The sequence below is a fragment of the Bos indicus genome, chromosome 2 (genome assembly GCF_029378745.1).
Source record: "Bos indicus isolate NIAB-ARS_2022 breed Sahiwal x Tharparkar chromosome 2, NIAB-ARS_B.indTharparkar_mat_pri_1.0, whole genome shotgun sequence".
Taxonomy (NCBI): Eukaryota; Metazoa; Chordata; class Mammalia; order Artiodactyla; family Bovidae; genus Bos; species Bos indicus.
Window position 1 is genome coordinate 124,492,107 of NC_091761.1, and position 20,328 is coordinate 124,512,434.

At 40.3% G+C, this 20,328-nt stretch overlaps 1 protein-coding gene across 4 annotated transcripts in view; it reads right to left on the reverse strand.

Moving 5' to 3' along the window:
- Positions 1–1,050: 1,050 nt before the first annotated feature.
- The window catches only part of GMEB1 (glucocorticoid modulatory element binding protein 1), a 35,115-nt gene continuing 15,837 nt past the window's right edge, over positions 1,051–20,328 (reverse strand). For all 4 annotated transcript variants that reach the window (XM_070775101.1, XM_070775111.1, XM_019979835.2 and 1 more), the window contains exons 5-10: positions 19,520–19,623; positions 16,782–16,939; positions 15,058–15,189; positions 13,415–13,552; positions 8,319–8,441; positions 1,051–4,046 (exon numbers count right to left, since the gene is read on the reverse strand). In XM_070775101.1, coding sequence (XP_070631202.1) covers positions 3,346–4,046; positions 8,319–8,441; positions 13,415–13,552; positions 15,058–15,189; positions 16,782–16,939; positions 19,520–19,623 — 1,356 coding nt within the window. In that variant the 3' untranslated portion in view covers positions 1,051–3,345. The remainder of the gene's footprint in view (positions 4,047–8,318; positions 8,442–13,414; positions 13,553–15,057; positions 15,190–16,781; positions 16,940–19,519; positions 19,624–20,328) is intronic.

Here is a 20,328-nt window from a genome sequence, read left to right on the forward strand (position 1 = left end):
CAAGTCTATTGTTTCTTTTTTTAACTTTGGAATGGCAGGGAGTTTTGTTTTAATTGGGGGAGGGGACAGGGATGGAGCCTGGAAACTGAAAAGGGGAAGAGAACAGGCACGCACCAGACAGGGGCATGGCCAAGGTAAGACAGCTGAACAGTTGCTTCTGAGCCCTTTGTGAAAACCACACTGCAGGAATGTTTGGGGCATTTACCTTCTACCAGCTAAAGTCCAGTCCTGTACTGGATTCATCTGCTGGAAACTCTGAGAAGCTGATGAATGACTGGGCTTTCTCCAGTGGAGTGGTCTCAGGAGAGCCTATCTAAGCTGCTGACTCTGCCTAGCTCTGGAGGCAGAAGCAACAAGACAGCGGATTTTTTCCCCCTTCTTGTATACCTAAGTCCAACAACTTGAAAATGGAATCCAAAAAAGTAGCCAAAAATGGTCTGTCCTAAATCAGGTTAGGTATACATCTTCTCCAGGAAGTACTCCCATTATTTACTGATCTCTGCCTCCAAGCTGGGTTAGACGCTTGACCCTTTGTTCTCTCTTCTCCCAGCCAACAGCTCTGCCACTGCACTTATCCCATTGGATGATTAGTTTCAGTATGTCCCTAGAGAAAGGCTTAACCGTTTTGTACCTTTGGTAGCCTTCTGAAATCCATGGACCAGCTCTCGGAACAATATTTATCAATGCGTGAAATAAAATACATAAGGTTACAAAGGAAACCAATTATATTGAAATACAGTTCTTAACTCCAGACAGTCTCTGGAGAATGAGTCCCTTGAGTGCATGGACTGAGCGAGCCTTCATCTCTGTACTGCGAGTGCCGAGCACAAAGCCTGGCACATAGGTGACACTTACAAACATTCACTTAGTGAGGGAACAGAAAGATAGATGGCTACTGGAAGCTCAGCCTGAGGAATGATTCACTGCAACTGCTTGTGCACACAGCAGTGCCTTGCGTGTGTCTCACCCCATCTGAGCTCATTTAGACCAGGGCTACGAGGAAACCCACATTCAACAACAGGTACATAGCACTGAGCAATAACGACAGGCTATTGGAAGACCAGGAAAACAACATAGCTCATGTATTTCCACCAGGTGGAATATTCAGAGAGTGAAAAGAAACAGGCTCTGTCTTTAGGAGGCGATCTCTTGACTTAGGAAGCATGATGCTCACACTACTTTAAAACAGTACCAACATCTCTGAAATAAGAAAGGAACCTAAGCTAGCATGTAGGTGTTCTCTAGGGCTCCTCCTCTGTCCAGAGTTAAGCCTGTTGTCTCTGGCAAAGAGAAAAGTGTCCTTAAAAACCACATGAGGGATGACATGTGCCTTTCTAGGTTCAAGTAGTAGTTTTAGACTTAGGCAGAAATTTTGTTTATGTACCAAAAGAAAATCTAAAGAAGCAAGAAATAAAAGTCATTTTCCTCACTAAAGATATATTAAGGGCCAAAGCTTTGTTCTAAATTGATTGCTCTGTCTATTGACTATTCTGAAAAGAAAAACAAAACCCCGGACAATCTTAAAGCTGAAAATCAAAACTGCATGGGATTCAGAAATTTCACCCTTAAGCCTTTTAAGATTGACCCTTCCAAATCAGAGGGCTTCTCTAGCTATACACAGCTATCGGAGGGATGGCAGAACGCAGTTTTCACTTGCTTAACAACAGGGTTTCCAACTTCCGTTGGAAGAAACATAGCTTCAGGTGGGTGCCTTCAAAAAAAAAGAAGGAAACTACAGGTCAAAGTTTTGTTTTTAATTAAAAAAAAAAAAAAAGACCTCCCACTCCTAAGATGTGTGCTTTCTTTTTTGACCTACTTTTCCTTTAAATGGTCTGCAGTTTCCCTACATTTTTCCTAGTGCAGTAAACAATGCATTCTTTAGAAATAAAAACCAGGGTCCACTCTTGCCCCAAACACTGAAGATGGTCAAAGAGAAAGAATCACAGCACAGAAAATGGGCCCAGCTCCAAATATACAAAAACATTAAAAAAAGAACAAAACAAAATACCCCCTCCCCACCCAAAGACATTATGATTACATTCCTGGTACATTTCCTATAATATAATGCTGCAGACAATGCTTCTTTCCCAGGAAGTCCAGCTTGCTCAGGAGACATCTACTTGATAGGCTGGGGTGTTGAGTCCTCCCTGCCAAACCTAAGGGTCTTTTATGAGCTCAATATCTCACAGAAACATCTGTGGTATAAATGGTAGAAATGAATCTAAAAGGGGATGAAGGCAGGCAGCCACCTGTCACTGTTCTCTGAATCAGCCAAAAAGCTGAAGAGCGTGGGATCCAGGAGACAGATGCCATTAACCATTCAGGGATACAGGGGAAAACAAGAGGAAGCACCAAAGGAGTGGCTACTTTTGGTTCCAAAGTCAAGAAAGGGCCCTGCAAAAAAGGGCAGTTGGTCTGGAAGAGGAAATCTCCTGCTCCTGGAGTCATGCAATAAAAATGATGGCCTTGGAGCCCCACCCGCCCAGAACAGCCACAGTCTAAGGACCAGAGCAATTTTATACCACACCACAGTTTGCAAATGAATGGACCTGGAGGGTAAGTGCTTTGACAGAGCGGCTGCAAGGTAAGCCTTAGCCCCAAACCACAGCTGTGACATCTCTGGATTCTTATCTCTGCCAAGCTGCAGGTCCCTGACGCCACCTGCTTGGTGAAAATGTACCCTTCCGCTTAACACTGGCCTTGCCTCAAAACGGCACCCATGGTGGTAACCCTCAGAGACAGCAAGAGGCATCAGTAGCACTTCTGGAAGTAAGATAATTTCCTTGCCCCATCCTGGCCAAAGCACTTCCCTTTTTAAGCTTCTGCTAGTTTGTTATCTTCCCCTGTAAGCAGAGTCAACTCACTTTTGTTTGGGGGTTTTGCACTGGCCTCTGAGGGCTTGTTTCAGGATACAACATCAAGTATACTTTTGCATCCATGTGTGAGTGGGTTGCCTTCAGGGTCAGATCTGTGTTCCCTGGTTTGGTCAATGCACCTTATGAGACTAAAACCACGTGTATACACAGAGAGACCAGCCTGGAAAGTGACTTCTGGAGAGGGTTTCGGGTTATCTTGATGCCTCCCCTCAAAGAAATAACTCTCTTGATGTAAGACGGTTAGGACATTGAATGACCTACTCTCAACTTCCAGAAGGGCAGCTTGTTTTGTCCATTTTTCAGAGAGGGGCTGGAAGGGACCCGACATGTTCAGTTACAACAATGAGATCTTGTTTTTTTTTAAAAAAAAAAAAAGGATCCTATGTGGAAATGAGTGGGACAATGATAAAAATAAACAAATAATTAAAATTCCAAACCAAAACATATCTCCTGGCCCCAAGACCCCCAGTTAATCTTCTAAGACCACAATCTCCACATTGTGGACTTGATGCTGGTGTTCTTCCATCTCAGCCACGACTTTCTCCTCAGTCCTCAGTTCGGTCTCCAAAATGACTGCTTTGCCCTCAGTATCCTCGGCCTCTGGGTCTGGGGCTGGGTCAATCTCAATGATGGTCTGCCCATCCTCTGAGGTGCTTTCAACTGCCTGGATGGCCGAGGTTAGGCCAGACTCCATGGCCACCAGCTCCACAGGGCTCACCATGGTGGTCATGTTGCCCAGGGTACTCCCATCCTGCATGGCGGTGGAGCTCAGCAGTGCCAAGCTAGACGAAGGGTGGATGGTCACTGTGTCTGGTGAGCTGCTCTTGGCTGAGGAGACCACTGTGGCATAACGGAAGAGCTGAGGGCCAGAAGGCAGTGTGTGGACAGTCACAGGACTGGAGCCCTGGCTGAGGGTGGCCACTGGAATATTGCCCATGGAAAATGACTGACCCACTGGTGTGATGGTGATGGGTGAGATGACTGTGAACTGAGGCTGGTGGACAGGAGGAGAAGGGCTCAGGACAGTGGTGGAGGCTGGCCGCTGGAGCCGGGGCCTTTTGGGAGGCTTAGGAGTGCTCACAGGCATCAGTACCACATTTTGAACTGTCTGGGATTTCAGCCTGTGATCCTGGGCTTGCTTCTTCTGTTCTTCCAACTGGCGTTCCAAGTCTATGGAAAAAAGACAGACTTTGTGTAGAGAGAAGCGTAATCTTGGGAACAGTAAACTAGGAGTGAGGAGACCTGGGGTCTTGTCCTGGTTTTGCTACTATTTAGTGACTTCACTTTCACTTTTCACTTGCATGCATTGGAGAAGGAAATGGCAACCCACTCCAGTGTTCTTGCCAGGAGAATCCCAGGGACCGGGAAGCCTGGTGGGCTGCCATCTATGGGGTCGCACAGAGTCAGACACGACTGAAGCGACTTAGCAGCAGCAGCAGCAGCCTTAGGCAAGTCATGTTATCATTCTGAAGAAGGAACCAGACTGGATCTTTACAACTCCACCAGTTATTATATTTCATTGTGTGATTATAGGCAAGGTGATAATTCAGAATCTTGCCATACTGTGACCCTACTACAGCTCAACTCTAGAAGCTCCTGTGGCATTTTGCCACCTGTCACCAAAATGCAAACCGAAGAAGTCTCCATTTGGTCTAGTAGTTTATATATGCCCTGCCTACAGATGAAAATAATATCTGTACAATCCCTTTGCAGTTGCCATGGACCTACAAAGGAGCTACAATGGCCACTCTGAAAAACAGTGATTTCCAAACTGTCCTTCAAGACAGGATCACTTGCTAGTGACCCAGATGGCTTTAATCTACCATCAGCCCCAGAGAAGTCTACACAAAGCTACAAAGGAAGTCCCTAAGAATTACAATACTGAAGGAGGTCTTAGAGTTCTAACATATTCATTTTGACAGAGATCCAGAGAAGTAAAGCTATTTATTTAAGGTCACAGAGCTTGGGCCAAAACAAAAGTCTTCTGATAGTCAATTTGGTGGCCTTCCCACCCCAATACACCTATCACTATCCCTCTCCCAAGGGTCTAATCCAACCTTGATGACTACTGGTGAGTCTGATTCTACAGCAGAACTTCTCTGCTGCTTAGCACCTGATATACATCCAATAAATAACCAGTTACACCCGAAGAGCACTATTCTTCCTGTGCGACACCAAGAGCAAGTCAATTCCCTGCTTGGAATAAAAGAGTGTGTATGTGCATGCATGTATACTAAGCCGCTAATTCGTAGGGATAAAGAACATAGTCAAAAATTTTACAACGCTGTCTTTTAAAGGTTATAAGATACTACATTTTTTCCCCATCTTTGGTGGTAATCAAAGAAACATGAACCTAAACAAGATATCAATTAAATGTATAGTTTTAAAAAAAAGTTAAATCAGAGTGTACTATAAAAAACAACACCCAATGTTGGGAGCTCAAACTTGTGAACTAAATTGGTATAATCTACTCGGAAATTTGATAATAGGTCACAGAACTCCATAAACAAATATCAATACCATTTAGCCTCAAGCTTAGTCCTGTGAAGTAGCTTATTTCTTTATTTTTGGGGGGCCTCACGGCTTACAGGATCTCAGTTCCCCAACCAGGGATTGAACCTGGGTCACGGCATTGAAAGCCTAGAATCCTAACCACTAGACCACCAGGAAACTTCCATGAAGTAGTTTAAAAGGACATAAGAAGAAATATTATATTCATATAAGTTCACTACAATAAATAAGCCTTTGAAGAAAATTTTGAAAATTTAAATTCATCCCTAGAAAAATGTCGAGGTAAAATACTGTGTAGGAACTTGAAAAAATATTAGTATATCATAGTGAAAAAAGCAGAAAACACAACTTTATGTATATTGTGGTTATAACTAAAATATATGGACAAGGAACCAGAAGCCTACATTTCTAACAAAAACCATCTTTCAGACTGTTCTACCAGTCTGAAAGAAGACAGTGCTACCCTGGGCTTCACTGTCAAGGAGTGATGTGATCCCAGCAAATCATTTACTCTCTCTCTCCCTTTACTGGGTTATCTGTAAAATCAGGATAACAGCCTATAATATCCCTAGGAAGATGAAATGAAAAGGGGGATCTCTGAGAATACTTGGTAAACTGAATTTAAAATATAAACTGGACATAAAAATAAGTTTAAAACAACCTAAATTGTTCTTCTCTTACCAAATGATCTTTCTTGCCTTTTGTTTTCCCAACTGACTATATTCTACATCATATAAGATTGATAATCTATACCTCTAACTTGCTTTGTACCTTATTTCGAAAGCTTCTCATGACTTTTCTCTGGATATAAATTGTCAGGGAATGTTTAACAGGAGGATTCCTACGTGCTGTTTCTCACAAGTCCTTTGTTTCTTTTTAGGTGGAACAGCACGCTGCTCCCAGGAACTGAGGTCATTGTGTGAGACAGGCTTGAATCGCCTTTAGTAAACATTCTCTTTACAACAAAACTGCTTAGTCTCGATTCCCTTTCTTGAGATATGGATTGTCTCCTGACCTTGTGACCATCATCATCCCTTGTTCCCTTGGTAACGGTTACTGTACATTTGATTTTCTGATCTTCATCACTGACGAAAGAAACTTCTTGTACTACGGCCTATATATACTCACAGAAAAATCATTATAGCACCTTTGCTCCATGAGAGCTTGGGTCCCCGTGTCTTTCTTTCTTTCTCTCTCTCTCTTCAGCTGATTCCTCGGACCACAGAGACCCGTCTTGCTCACTCTCCTGCCCAGGCTTCTAAGACTCACTAGAGAAGGTGCCCTGTGCCTTCACCCCCCATCGAGAGGGTGCCCGGTGCCTTCGTGAGAGACCAAGTCCTGTGTCAAGGACTTTATTGGTTTTCTGCGTAAACCAGGGAGTATTAGCCTCTTTCTCTCTTTCACTTTCTTATTGTTGCCTCCAGACCACCAGGTCCCGGTCCATTAAAGGACCCCAACAAGTGGCGCCCGAACAGGGACACTGGTGTACGTGGCATTTCGGTCGGAGGGACTCAGGACCTATTGAGGTTGGTAAGTATTAAGATGCGGGTCAAATGGCTGAGGGACTCAGGACCTATTGAGGTTGGGACCTATTGAGGTCAATAAGTACTAAAACACGGGCTATACAGCTGGAAAGCCCCATCATTTCTCTACTTTACTTCACCATTTGTTTAAAGCTCAGGGACTTTTGGTTTCGGGCCAATGAATAGAGGCTTACTTTCAAACACTGGTTAAATGTAATCCTTGGTTCCCTGATAAAGGCAGTTTTGATTTAGAAATTTGGCACTAGATCAAAGAAAATGTTAGACGAGCCACCAAGCAAGGAAAAAATATTCCAATTGATTTCTGGCCATTTCAAGGTAAATTCTAACCCTCCTAATATTCAACAACAGACAGAACGCTTATTGCATGAATATGAATTAGATGATAAAACTTTACAAAAGGCCCAATTAGAACAACATAAAATATTTCAAAATTTTCTTACTAGCCCTGCCCTGGCTACTCCAAATGCTTCTCCCCTGCCAACAGGTGCAACTCCAAAAGTCTCTCCTTTGTTGGAACCTAATGAAAGTTATACTAATTTGTAGCTAGATTAGAAACTGCTACTTCCTGTACTGTAATTAGAGAAGAAACCAAGAAACACCACGTAGGAATCCTCCTGTTAAATATTCCCTGACAATAAATGATAATTCCCTTTGTTCTACCACCATACCTTCCATATGCCTCTGCTACAGAACTACTTTTTGCACATATTTCTAAGTCTGCTTTCCCTTGAGTTCCTTGAAAGCCCTCAAGAGACTGAGATTACCTCACTCAACATTATATTTCTAAAATCTAGCTTGGAGACCAGCACAAAGCACTGGGTTGGCCAAAAAATTTGTTCAGGTTTTTCCATAAGATCATGCAGAAAAACCCAAATGAACTTTTTGGCCAACCCAATACTTATTTAAAGGGTTAAATTATATATATGCTCATAATTTCTGATTACCAGAAATAAGGGAAGTGCAAAATGTGTATCTATCAACCAACTGAGTATTAATAATGTAAAAAAGACAAGGGTCAGCTTTATTCTTCTGCCACTTATATTACTGGGCTAATGGAGCAATCTAGCAGACATCTTCATCCTTCAAAGATATAAAAGGAGGATCATATTGCTAGTTTTCTTTTCTTTCCTTTTGTACTTCTCTGCTTGACCTGATTCCACCTCACCCAGGACTGTGTACAAAGAAAAAGCCAAATCTAATACTATGTGATTTGAAAGAAAGAAAGACAGAGAAGGAAGAAAACAGAAAAGGCAGGAGCGAGGGAGAGAGGGAGGAAAAGAAGGAAGGAAGGAAAAAGCCAGTCCAGTCCCAACAGAAGACAACAAAGAAATGCCAAGACTCGATGATGTTAGTATATCACCAAAGAAAAGAGAGAAGCTATACATACCTGTGAGAGTATAGAGAAACTGCTCTTCTCCCTGTTCTACTTGGTTCTTCCTGTTGTCCAAAACCTTCTTAACTGTGTCCATTAGGCCAAATGTATGTGCTACATTGTTAAGAACAGCAGCATCTATTTAAAACAAAATAGGTCTGTCCAGTTAAAACAGAAATGCTCCACAAACTCCCTACTATGCTACTTATAAATATAAAACAATTCAGAAATTAGAATGCTAATTGCATTTTCAAAAAAACAAAGATTTATCACAGGGCATCCCTGGTGGTCCTGTGGCTGGGACTCTGCACTCCCATTGCAGGGGGGCCTGGGTTTGATCCCTGCCCCACATGCCTCAACTAAGACCTGGTGCAACCAAAGAATAAATACAAAGAAATGAATATTAAGTAAAAAAGATTTATCACATGTGTAACTAATTTTTATTTAATTGTTATATCTTTATACATCTCTCCATATAAATAAATACAAAAATAAGGGAAAAAATCTTGCATCTGGGTATAGGTTCTGACTTGGTTTAGAAAAACATGGTCATTCTGGACTCGCCTGGCAGTCCAGTGGTTAAGACTCTGCCTTCCAATGCAGAAGGCACAGGTTTGATCCCTGGCCGGGGAACTAAGATCCCACATGTTGTGTGGTATGGCACAAAAAAGAAAGAAAAAGAAAACATGGTCATCTACTAAGCAGAGCTAAGTCTGAATCTTGGTTTTGATGTTTCCTGTCTGTGTGACCTTGGGTAAGTCATTTCACTCCTCAGTTTTTTCATTTGAAACAAATGGGACTAATAATACTTACTCTGCAAAATAGATATGAAGGTTTGAAATATCATATGTTAATTGCCAAACATGGGCATTTATTATTATTAATAGTATTATCCTTATGCCCCTTTAAACAAAGCTTCTTGAAAGAGCTGTTACTAACTGAGCTGTTATTAACTCAGACCACTTCTCTACCTATAGCTAGCTCTCTTCCACAGTCATCTCATCCAGTTTCATCAGTTTAGTTCATTCAGTTGCTCAGTCATGTTTGACTCTTTGCAACCCCACAGACTGCAGCACACCAGGCTTCCCTGTCCTTCACCAACTCCTGGAGCTTGCTCAGACTCATGTCCATTGAGTCGGTGATGCCATCCAACCATCTCATCCTGTCATCCCCTTCTCCTGCCTTCAATCTTTTCCAACATCACGGTCTTTTCCAGTGAGTCAGTTCTTCACATCAGGTGGCCAAAGTATTGGAGGTTCAGCATCAGTCCTTCCAATGAATACTCAGGACTGACTTCCTTTAGGATGGACTGGTTTGATCTCTTTGCAGTCCAAGGGACTTTTAAGAGTCTTCTCCAACATCACAAAGCAAAAGCATCAATTTTTTGGCACTCAGCTTTCTTTATGGTCCAACTCTTATGTCCATACATGACCACTGGAAAAACCACAGCTTTGACTAGATAGACCTCTGTTGGCAAAGTAATGTCTCTGCTTTTTAATATGCTGTTTAGGTTGGTCATAGCTTTTCTTCCAAGGAGCAAGTGTCTTTTAATTACATGGCTGCAGTCACCATCTGCAGTGATTTTGGAGCTCAAGAAAAGAAAGTCTGTCATTGCTTCCATTATTTCCCCATCTATTTGCCATGACGTGATGAAAACGGATGCCATGATCTTAGAATTTTGAATACTGAGTTTTAAGCCAGCTTTTTCACTCACCTATTTCATTTTCATTAAGAGGCTCTTTAGTTCCTCCTCACTTTCTGCCATAAGGGTGGTGTCATCTGAATATCTGTGGTTGTTGATATTTCTCCCAGCAATCTTGATTCCAGCTTATGCTTCATCAGGCTGGCATTTTGCATGATGTACTCTGCACATACGTAAGTTAAATAAGCAGGGTGACAATATACAGCCTTGATGTACTCCTTTCCCGATTTGGAACCTGTCTGTTGTTCCATGTCTAAGTCTAACTGTTGTTTTTTGACCTGCATACAGGTTTTCAGGAGGCTGGTAAGGTGGTCTGGTATTCCCATATCTTGAAGAATTTTCCAGTTGGTTGTGATCCACGTAATCAAAGGCTTTAGGATAATCAATGAATCAGAAGTAGATGTTTTTCTGGAATTCTCTTGCTTTTTCAATGATCCAATGGATGTTGGCAGTTTGATCTCTGGTTCCTCTGCCTTTTCTAAATCCAGCTTGAATATCTGCAAGTTCTCAGTTCACATACTGTTGAAGTCTAGCTTGGGGAATTATGAGAATTACTTTGCTAGCGTGTGAGATGAGTGCAATTGTGCAGTAGTTTGAACATTCTTTGACATTGCCTTTCCTTGGGATTGGAATGAAAACTGACCTTTTGGAGTCCTGTGGCCACTGCTGAGTTTTCCAAATTTGCTGGCATATTGAGTCCTGTTTCATAGTTTTAAGTATCATAGACATGCTAAGAACTCCCACATGTAGCTATCCAGCCCAGATCTCTTTCCTACATTACAGATTCATACTTCTGTTTAGTCAAGTGACATCTCCATCTGAAGTCCTCATAAGCATCTCAATTTAAAAGTCAAAAGTCAATTTTGATTTCCTATCCTAGCAGTCTTCATCTCAAGAAATTTTGCCACCACTCACAGTTCAGACAAAAAATACATTAGTTATCCTGGATTTCTTTCTTTTTTACCTGACATCTAATCCATCAGCAAGACCTGTCAGTTCCACATTCAAAACATATCCCCAGTATGATCATTTCTTCCCAGGTCTACCACTACCCACTTAATTCACACTACCATCGTCTCTTGCCTGAACTAACTCCTTCAAGAGTCTTCCAACTGGTCTTCTTTTTTGAACTATTTATTTATTTATTTGGCTGTGCTGGGTCTTAGTTGCAGTATGCAGGATCTTTAGTTGCAGCATTCGAACTCTTAGCTGCAGCATGTGGGATCTAGTTTCCTGACCAAGGATCGAACCTGGGCCCCCTGCATTAGGAGATCACAGTCTTAGTCACTGGACCACCAGGGAAGTACTCTAAGTGGTCTTCTTGTTTCTATTCTTGCCCCATATAATCTATTCTTCCCACAGCAACCACAGTGATCTTTTAAAAATAAAAATAAACCTGATCATTTTACTCTCCTGCTCAAAATCACTATGATGGCTTAATGTCACCTTAAAATAAAACCCAAAGTTTTATCTTTGGGTTTTATCTGACCAAAGCTTATCCAAAATGTCCCCCCTGCTTCTGTCCAACTTCATCACCCATCACTGTTTCCATTAACAGTCCACTGGAGCCATATGTCAGCACTCCTCTAATTCTTTGAACCCACTCAGTTTACTGTCATATCAAGATCTTTGTCCCCTCTGCCTGGAGTGTTCCTTCTCCCAGTCTGTCACATGGCTATCTCCTTCAATTCAGATTTCTACTCAAATGCCACCTGCTTAGAGGGGGCTTCTTTGACCACCCTGTCTAAAAGAATCACCCCTGTTTTTTATATTAGTTGCCTTAAAAAAAAAACAACCTCCAATCATAAAAAAAAGATTCTGCTGTAAAGTTTAAGTGTATTTACATAATGTAAATACCAGGGGCTTCCCTGGAAGCTTAAATGGTAAAGAATCTAACTGCAATGCAGGAAACCCCAGTTTGATCCCTGGGTCAGGAAGATTCCCCTGGAGAAGGAAATGGCAACCCATTCTAGTATTCTTGCCTGGAGAATTCCTTGGATAGAGGAGCCTGGAGGGCTGCAGTCCATGGGGTCATAAAGAGTGGGACACAACTGAGCAACTAACACTTCCTGACTTCCTTACACATAGTATATGAGTCATAAAGAGGTAACAATACACATCTAACAAATCTAAGGACAGACTTAACTAAACATACAAGCTTATGAGACCTCATAATGAGCCCTTTTGTATCAGATGATTAAAACATTTTACATTGTGCATGACAGCAAGTACCCTGTAAGTATGCAGAAACACTTATAAATGCACACAATAGTTCTGGGAGCCTTAAACTAACAGAATACGAGAATTGTCTAAGACAGGCGGATTTCTTCAATTTTCAAACTCTATATATCTATTTATATCTATATTGAGAGAGAGACAGAGAGACTGCTTTCTGGCACCATTTACAAAGGCAAAAATTACCTGTGGAAAAAGCAATGCCAAACCTGAGTTTAAAACCAAGGTATGCTAAAAACAGAGCTACCACATATGATCCAGCAATCCCACTCCTGGGCATATATTCGGAAATGATGAAAATTCCAGTTTGAAAAGATATATGGACTCCAATGTTTACAGTAGCAATTTACAATTTGTAGCAATCAAGACATGGAAGCAACCTAAGTGTCCGTTGGCAGGTAAATGGATAGAGAAGATGTGGTATATATATCCAATGAAATATAACTTAGTCATAACAAAAGAAAATATTGCCATCTGCAGGAACACAGATGGACCTAGAGAATATCATACTAAGTGAAGCCAAAGACAAATATTATATAATATTATTTATACAAATATAAATATTTGTATTTATATTATATATATAAATATATATAACAAAATATGTATTTATATATATATTATATATATATAAAAATATATATAACCTAACAAAATAATACAAATGAATTTATTTACAAAATAGAAACAAACTCACAGACATAGAAAACATGTTTATGGTTACTATTTCCCCCATGGGAAGTGGGGGAGGGATAAAGTAGGAGTATGGGATTAAGAGATATACACTACTACATATAAAATACATAAGCAACAGTGATCTACTGTATAGCACAGGGAACTATATTCAGTATCTTCTAATAACTTATAATGGAAAATAATCTAAATATATATAAATATATACACACACACAAAACTGAATCATTTTGCTGTACACCTAAAACTAACACAATATTATAAATCAACTACACCTCAATTTAAAAAAAAAATATTTTACAGTTAAAATTTACAGTTATGAACTTTGTATAGTAACTTACTGTTTTATGATCCTTAATTTCCTAATCTGTAAAATGAGGATAATAATACCTGTACCTCAGTGTTTCATGAGGCTAATAACGTCTGCCTACAATTGTTACTGTTTAATAAAGACCACTATCGTTAGGATTAGTATGTTTACCTGTGACCTGGAAGGGAGCCTGGATGAGCCGCTGCTGAACTCCCCTAAGTAGCTCCTCTATTTCCTTCTGTATATTGCAGACAACCTCTTCCATCAGTCCAACATCAGCTATTCCTTTCCAGAACATCAAAGTGTCCTCTGGCAAAAAAGGATAAGACAGAAGGCAAATAAGGGATGCTACATATACTTAGGCTTCCCAGGTGGCTCAGTGGTAAAGAATCTGCCTGTAATACAGGAGACATGGGTTTGATCCCTGGGTCTGGAAGATTCCCTGGGTCTGGAAGATTCCCTGGGTCTGGAAGATCCCCTGGAGGAGGAAGTCCCAACCCACTCCAGTATTCTTGCCTGGAAAACTCCATGGACAGAAGAGTCTTGTGGGTTATAGTTCATGGGGTCACAAAGAGTTGGATACAACTGAGCACACAAATAAGGGATGCTACATATGCTTAGGTATAGCTCTACAATGTTAAGTTCAAAAAAAAATTTTTTTCCATGCTGTGTGGCTTCATGGGATCAGTTCCCTGACCAGGAATTGAACCCAGGCCCTAGCAGTGAAAGCCCAGAATACTAACCACTAGGCCACCAGAGAATTCCAATGATTTCTTATTCAGGCATTTCTGGAAGAAGAAAAGAAGCTTTTGGAACACCAGCTGCCACCTTGAGTTGGTACATAACTATTTGGACTCCAGGTAACTGTGATAATTACCTCACTGGGTCATACCTCTGGCTACAGGGAATGGGTATCTTCCTTCAATAAAAGTATTAAATTAAATATTAAATACTAAAACATTTATTTAAATAATTTAAAGATAATAATACTGGAGTGGGTAGCCATTCTCATCTCCTGGGTTGGGAAGATCCCCTGGAGTAGGAAACAGCAACCCACTCCAGTATTCTTGCCTGGAGAATTCTATGAGAGAGGAGCCTGGTGGGCTACAGTCCATGGGGTTGCAGAGAGTCAGATGCAACTGAGTGACTAACACTTGCACTTTTCACTTTTAATATATAATATTTCAAAAGTTAAATAATAAATAAATTAAAGACATACTCCCTCTAATCCTATACTTAAAAACACCAAAATGAAATAGTTGAATAGGTGGGGGTATAAGCTCCCTGAGGGCAGAGGTTATGTCTTTTTATCTTTCTATCTAGATCAAGCAACAGTGCCAGCTAAAAACAGGCAGCGATAAACATTTGTTAAATGAATTAATGAAAGACGATATAAAGCTTCTCCTGTCCCCTTTAAGTGAATCACCATTAATCATCATCTACACCACCTGCTTGCTAATTTTTTCTTCTAAAATCTTGCAGTTTGGTTTATCTAACGAATGTGCCAAAGTTGGAATCAGTGTGGCAGCATAAGAAGATGGACTCCAGAGCGAAACAGCTGAATTCAGCTCTGATACCAGTTGTGTGATTGGTCTTAGGCAACGTACTAAACATTTCTGAATCTCAATTTCTTCATAAAATCTAACTTTGCAAGGCTGTTACATGGATTCAAATAAGATGTTTGCAGCTATAATTAGTATTAATATGCATAAGAAAGATCAGCACAAGTAATGAAGAGCCTTTCTGTGTCCATAATCATAATGGTGATAAGAATTACAAAACCTTGCAAGAAATCTGCGCGCCATAGATAGTACCTGAAATTTCCTCTGAGTCTTTCTTCACGCCCTCCTCTGTGGCCATGGTGACAGCAGCAGTGAGAGCCGAGTTCCATTCCAGCCCTGCCTCTTCCATGCTCTCTTCTGAGATGGCAATCTGTGTGATGCTACCTAAAAGCAGTGCATTAAAGGGAAGGCCAGTGAATTTTATGAAAAAGTCACAGCTATCCTTTCTCAGACAGCCAGAGATCCTGCTATTTAACTTATGGCCTTTTGTCTGCAGGTCCCTATATTAAAAACTAGAATCCTAGGTAAGCCAGGATGAACACTGGCTTTCCTAAAGAAAACCTGCCTTGCAGAAAATGCTTTCTTCTTACTCTGAATAGAAAGTGAAAGATAACTTACAAAATCACAAAAGAGCAATCTGAGCAATTGTATTTTTGAAAGAGACAGAAGGTAGGCATGATTGCCAGGCTGTACCCAGACTTAGTGAGGATGAGGAGGACTTGAAATAATTGAAAAAGAAAATTATGGTGCTTAGTCAAGAGCCCTACTCCAAGTGTATTTGATACTAACCATCTAGAATATGTGAAGTTGCTATAACTTACTTATCAGCTGATGTAAGAGAAAGCAAGATAAATGAGACCAAAAAAAAAAAAAAAAAAAAAAATCAGGTAAGAGATCCATGAATAGCAGATTCACAGAGGAAAAACCTATTGCTATCGATTTAATATTAAGGTTTTAAACAAAGAGAATTGAGAAAAATCAAACTGATCCAGACAGAAATATAAAATGTGGATTCTCCACTGTGAAGGATATCAGTAAACAAGCAAAATATCAATATAGATGATCAAGAAGGTTCAGCAAAATAAAAAGAAAGTAGATAATTTCACAGCATTTTTCACTTCTCAAGTCAAAGTGTCATACCACCAAATATTCACACTGCTAGATATTTTATACTTTCCCAAAAGAAACTCAGTGAGATTTGGCTTCTACTCATCCAGCAGTTAGGTTGGGATCAGAACCTTAGGGTTGACCAAAAGAAACCTTGCGAAGTCATTTTTAAAGCACAGTGCCTTCCTTACACTGCATTCTGTGTCTCTGTCAGGCATATTTTTAAGTCTCCTGGAAGTAGTTTAGACACATTCTAAGAACTTTAGCTGCGCTAAGTTTCCAGCTCAACTAAATCCTTAATAATAACCTCAAATTTCCTAGAGAGCCCTCATTCCAAACTCAACAATACTGAAGTGTGTGCACACCCTATCTCATTTGTGAAGATGTCTCAGCTTGTTTATCTGGATTCCTCCCAGACAGAGCTCTTTGACTCTCACAGCAGAGTCTCCAGAGTCCAGCCCAGTCAATGACACACTGTTTTTGAGACTTCTCAGTTCAACAGCTGAAAACCATTCACCATTCTAAATCCAGTCGCCTGCCTTGACCATCAGAATTGCCAGGGATTTTCAAAACAATCTAATTTCAAAGATATACCAAGCAGCACTGGCACCAAAGTAAACTGTTAAATAAACTCATATGAATCCCCTTTCTAATGTTTACCATGCATTGTAATACAGAAACAAGGAAGGAGGACTGGCCAGTAGGAATCATTTGGGAGAAAACAGAGTTCTTTCTAAAGCGTAGACTCCTACCCAAGATTACCATATCTTCCATCAACCACTCATGAGAATTAAAAACACAAAAGAGAACGAGGGGAAAAGTACTACTGAGCAACACAATGGGTTTTCAGGTGGTTTCCTACCCCCTACCATCGGCCGATGTGGGCGTCTGCACCACACTTGTCTGCTGTCCTGGCACTGGAGCTCTTGCACTGCTGATAAGAAGATCAAATTTGGTGCTTCTGCAGGTATTGGAGCAAACCTTGTCATGTTGGTAAAAATCAATCTGTCCGGAGTCCATCATTTTCCTGTGCAAAGAGAGACAAGAAGTACCAGTTCAGCCTGTACTTCACGTACAGGGAGGGGACAGAGACAAAGTTGCGGAGTCCGTTCTATGTATTAGTGAAACCTAATAGTATTCAAGTCCTTAGGTCGCAAAAATTCTAACTGGGGCAATAAAATGTTCATGGTCCTGCCCACATGTACAAGCACTCCTCTTCCCTCCCTAGTCTACTCATTATGAGTACTCTCTTTTATTTCCCGTTATCACTAAGTTTTAGACATATAATTGTGACACTAGCTAAATTTCCCCATAGAATCTCATTGAAACCAAACCCTAAAGGGGAAAAGACTAACTCATATCCCAGCACAATTGAGAAAAGGCACAGGCGGATTCAAATTTTGTGGTTAGATTCTGAAATGTTAGTACTTGTAGACCAGCAAGATCTGTTGCCACTTCTGGAGACATAAAACTTCAGCACATGTCTTTCCTTTGAAAAAAAAAAAAGAAATAACTCTCCTATAAATACAGAGCAAAGCTGATTACACTAAACCCCCACTATAAAATGTCCTTATAACTAGATTCACAAGACATTGTTATTATAGGCTAGGAGCAAAACCATAGGATATTTTAATTAGAGTAAACTCTATGTTATAATGTTACTTGGCTTTCGCTGAAGATTTTTTAGGCACTCTGGGTCTTTTATATTTGGGGAGAGTTGGCATATGCTTATTTATCTCGGCAAATAAAACAACCCAAGAACAACAAGAAAAGTTAAAGGTATTCACCTCCAATTTCATTCAACTAATAATTAACACATACAAATGATCTGGAGTGAGTTTTTCAAAATTATGCCTCTGACTATACAGATAACACATGAAGAAAAAAATTAACATTTCCTCTGGAAAATACAGAAAATTATAAAGAAAACAATTGCTCCTTAAAAAAAAAAAAACCCCAACACAAAGATAATGTCAAAAAAAACAAAGATAATGTCAACATTTTAGCATATGTTCTTCCACTAAATTTACTTACCTATATATTTTTTAAAACAACTAAATTAACTGATAGTCCATTTTGTTTTCTTTTTTACATTATAAGCAATTTTCCACGTAAAAAATCTTTAGGAATATTTTAATGTATAAACCCATATATTTAGATGAGCCATAATTTACTTCAGATACACCTTGCTGCTAAGTCACTTCAGTCATGGCTGACTCTGTGCGACCCCATAGATGGCAGCCCACCAGGCTCCCCCGTCCCTGGGATTCTCCAGGCAAGAAAACTGGAGTGGGTTGCCATTTCCTTCTCCATTGCATGAAAGTGAAAAGTGAAAGTGAAGTCGCTTAGTCGTGTCCGACCTTCAGCGACGCCATGGACTGCAGCCTTCCAGTCTCCTCCGTCCATGGGATTTTCCAGGCAAGAGTACTGGAGTGGGGTGCCATTACCTTGACTGTGTATTAAACCAGACTGTAATTTTCACTATCCTGAATTATGTTGCAATAAACCCCATTATACTTTAATCTCTATAAGTACTGTAGATTTTTCTTTAGACAGATTCCTTAAAAAATTGAAGACAAAGAGTAAGAGGCTTTTAAGGCTCTTGATACATGTTCTGCGGAGAACTTTTAATTCTTGACCACATTTTAAAATTTTCTATCAATAGGTGACTGCTACTGATAGAAAATAATGTTAATTTTATGGGTAGGGGATGAAATTATGATAAACTTGCTGCAAAAACAGATGTGGTGAGAATATTACACATTCTAATTTCTGGGCTTCCCTGGAGGTCCAGTGGTTAAGAATTCACCTTGCAATGCAGGGGACACGGGTTCAATCCCTGGTCCTGGAAGATCCCACATGCTTCAGGGCAAATAAGCACATGCAGCACAACTAGTGAGCCTGTACTCTAGAGCCCACGAGCCACAGCTAGTGAGCCCACATGTCATGACTACCAAAACCTGCACACCATAGAGCCCATGCTCTGCAATGAGAAGCCTGTGCACCGAAACTAGAGAGTAGGCCCCACTCACTGCAACTAGCAAAAGCACATGGCAGCAACAAAAACCCAGCACACAGCCACAAAGAAATAAATAATTTTTTAAAAAACTATTTGCATTAAAAAAAATAACGTTTATTTCTATGGCACAATGACGAAAAGGATTGCATTCATTGTGCATAACTGTTTCTTATGAACAGCACCCTTCTGCTTTACCAGATTATCCCAGAATTTGTCCGTCAGCCTACATCTCCATGGTAGCCACTCTTTCTTAGCACCAGGCTTAGCTCCACCTATGCTGAGTGATCTCAAGCGAGACTGTCATCTACTCCTGAGCTTCTCTGCACAGAGACGATCCTACCCAGCTTTGTGACATCACAAGAATTTGCCCTAGATGCTGGAAGGAGTCGATTTAATTCAATTTTCCTTCTCTCACAGGGATTTTAAGAACAAGTTGATGAAGGTCAAATAATACATGGATCGTTCAAGCCAATCCTTCAGACAGAATAAAAATTCAAGTTGGAGAGGAAAGACTGGATTCTCTGGATTCTACCATGATTAAGTACCCCACAGTCACTTCAAAGGTGTGAATTTGCTATTAGAGCTCACCTGAGCATGATTCCACCCAGACGAATAGCTCTCTTCCAGTCCTTCAAGGTGGATTTGCCAGCCAGATGAACAAAATGCTTGGGGCTGATCAACTGATCATTGAACTAATGTAAAAGGAAAAGTCCAAAATAATCCAACATTAATTTAGGCAGGCCATGAGGGAAAGAAAGACATAACTCTATTTGTTACAAACAAAACAATACCCAGATGACATCTCTCATCATAGCCTGTATTCTCTATCTTCCCATCCTATTGTGCTAGAGGAGGTGATCCTTCTCTGGCCCTGTCCTGGTGTTAATATATTGATTAGGATATAAAATCCATTTGTGTCCTGAATCAAGCAGATGGTTTTGATATTGCAAAGGCTATTAAAATAAACTGAAGTTATCTATCCAGCCCTGATGACAAGATTCAGGATCTGGTAGAAAGAAAAAGGATGGTAGAAACCAACAGCACTGCAGAGCCTCAAAACTCTGTAATCCTTAATGATTCCAAGATGATGCTACTGACGGTGCCTACTACCTATGGGTAGAGCTGTGGCTACCAGCGGAGACAGAATAAGCAATTATTTCCACATTGTGCTCTCATGAAGATTATTTTCATCAGTAATAATTTTGAAGAAATTCTGCCAAACTACACACTAGTATAAGGCATTTTACATATACCATTTCACCTTCCAACAACCTTACTGTGTGCGTATGTATGTATAATTATTTGTATTTTAACATATGAAGCTCTGAAATATTACCTGACCAAGGTCACCTAACTAGTGATAGAGTTGAGACTCCATTCATTCAACAAAATATTTA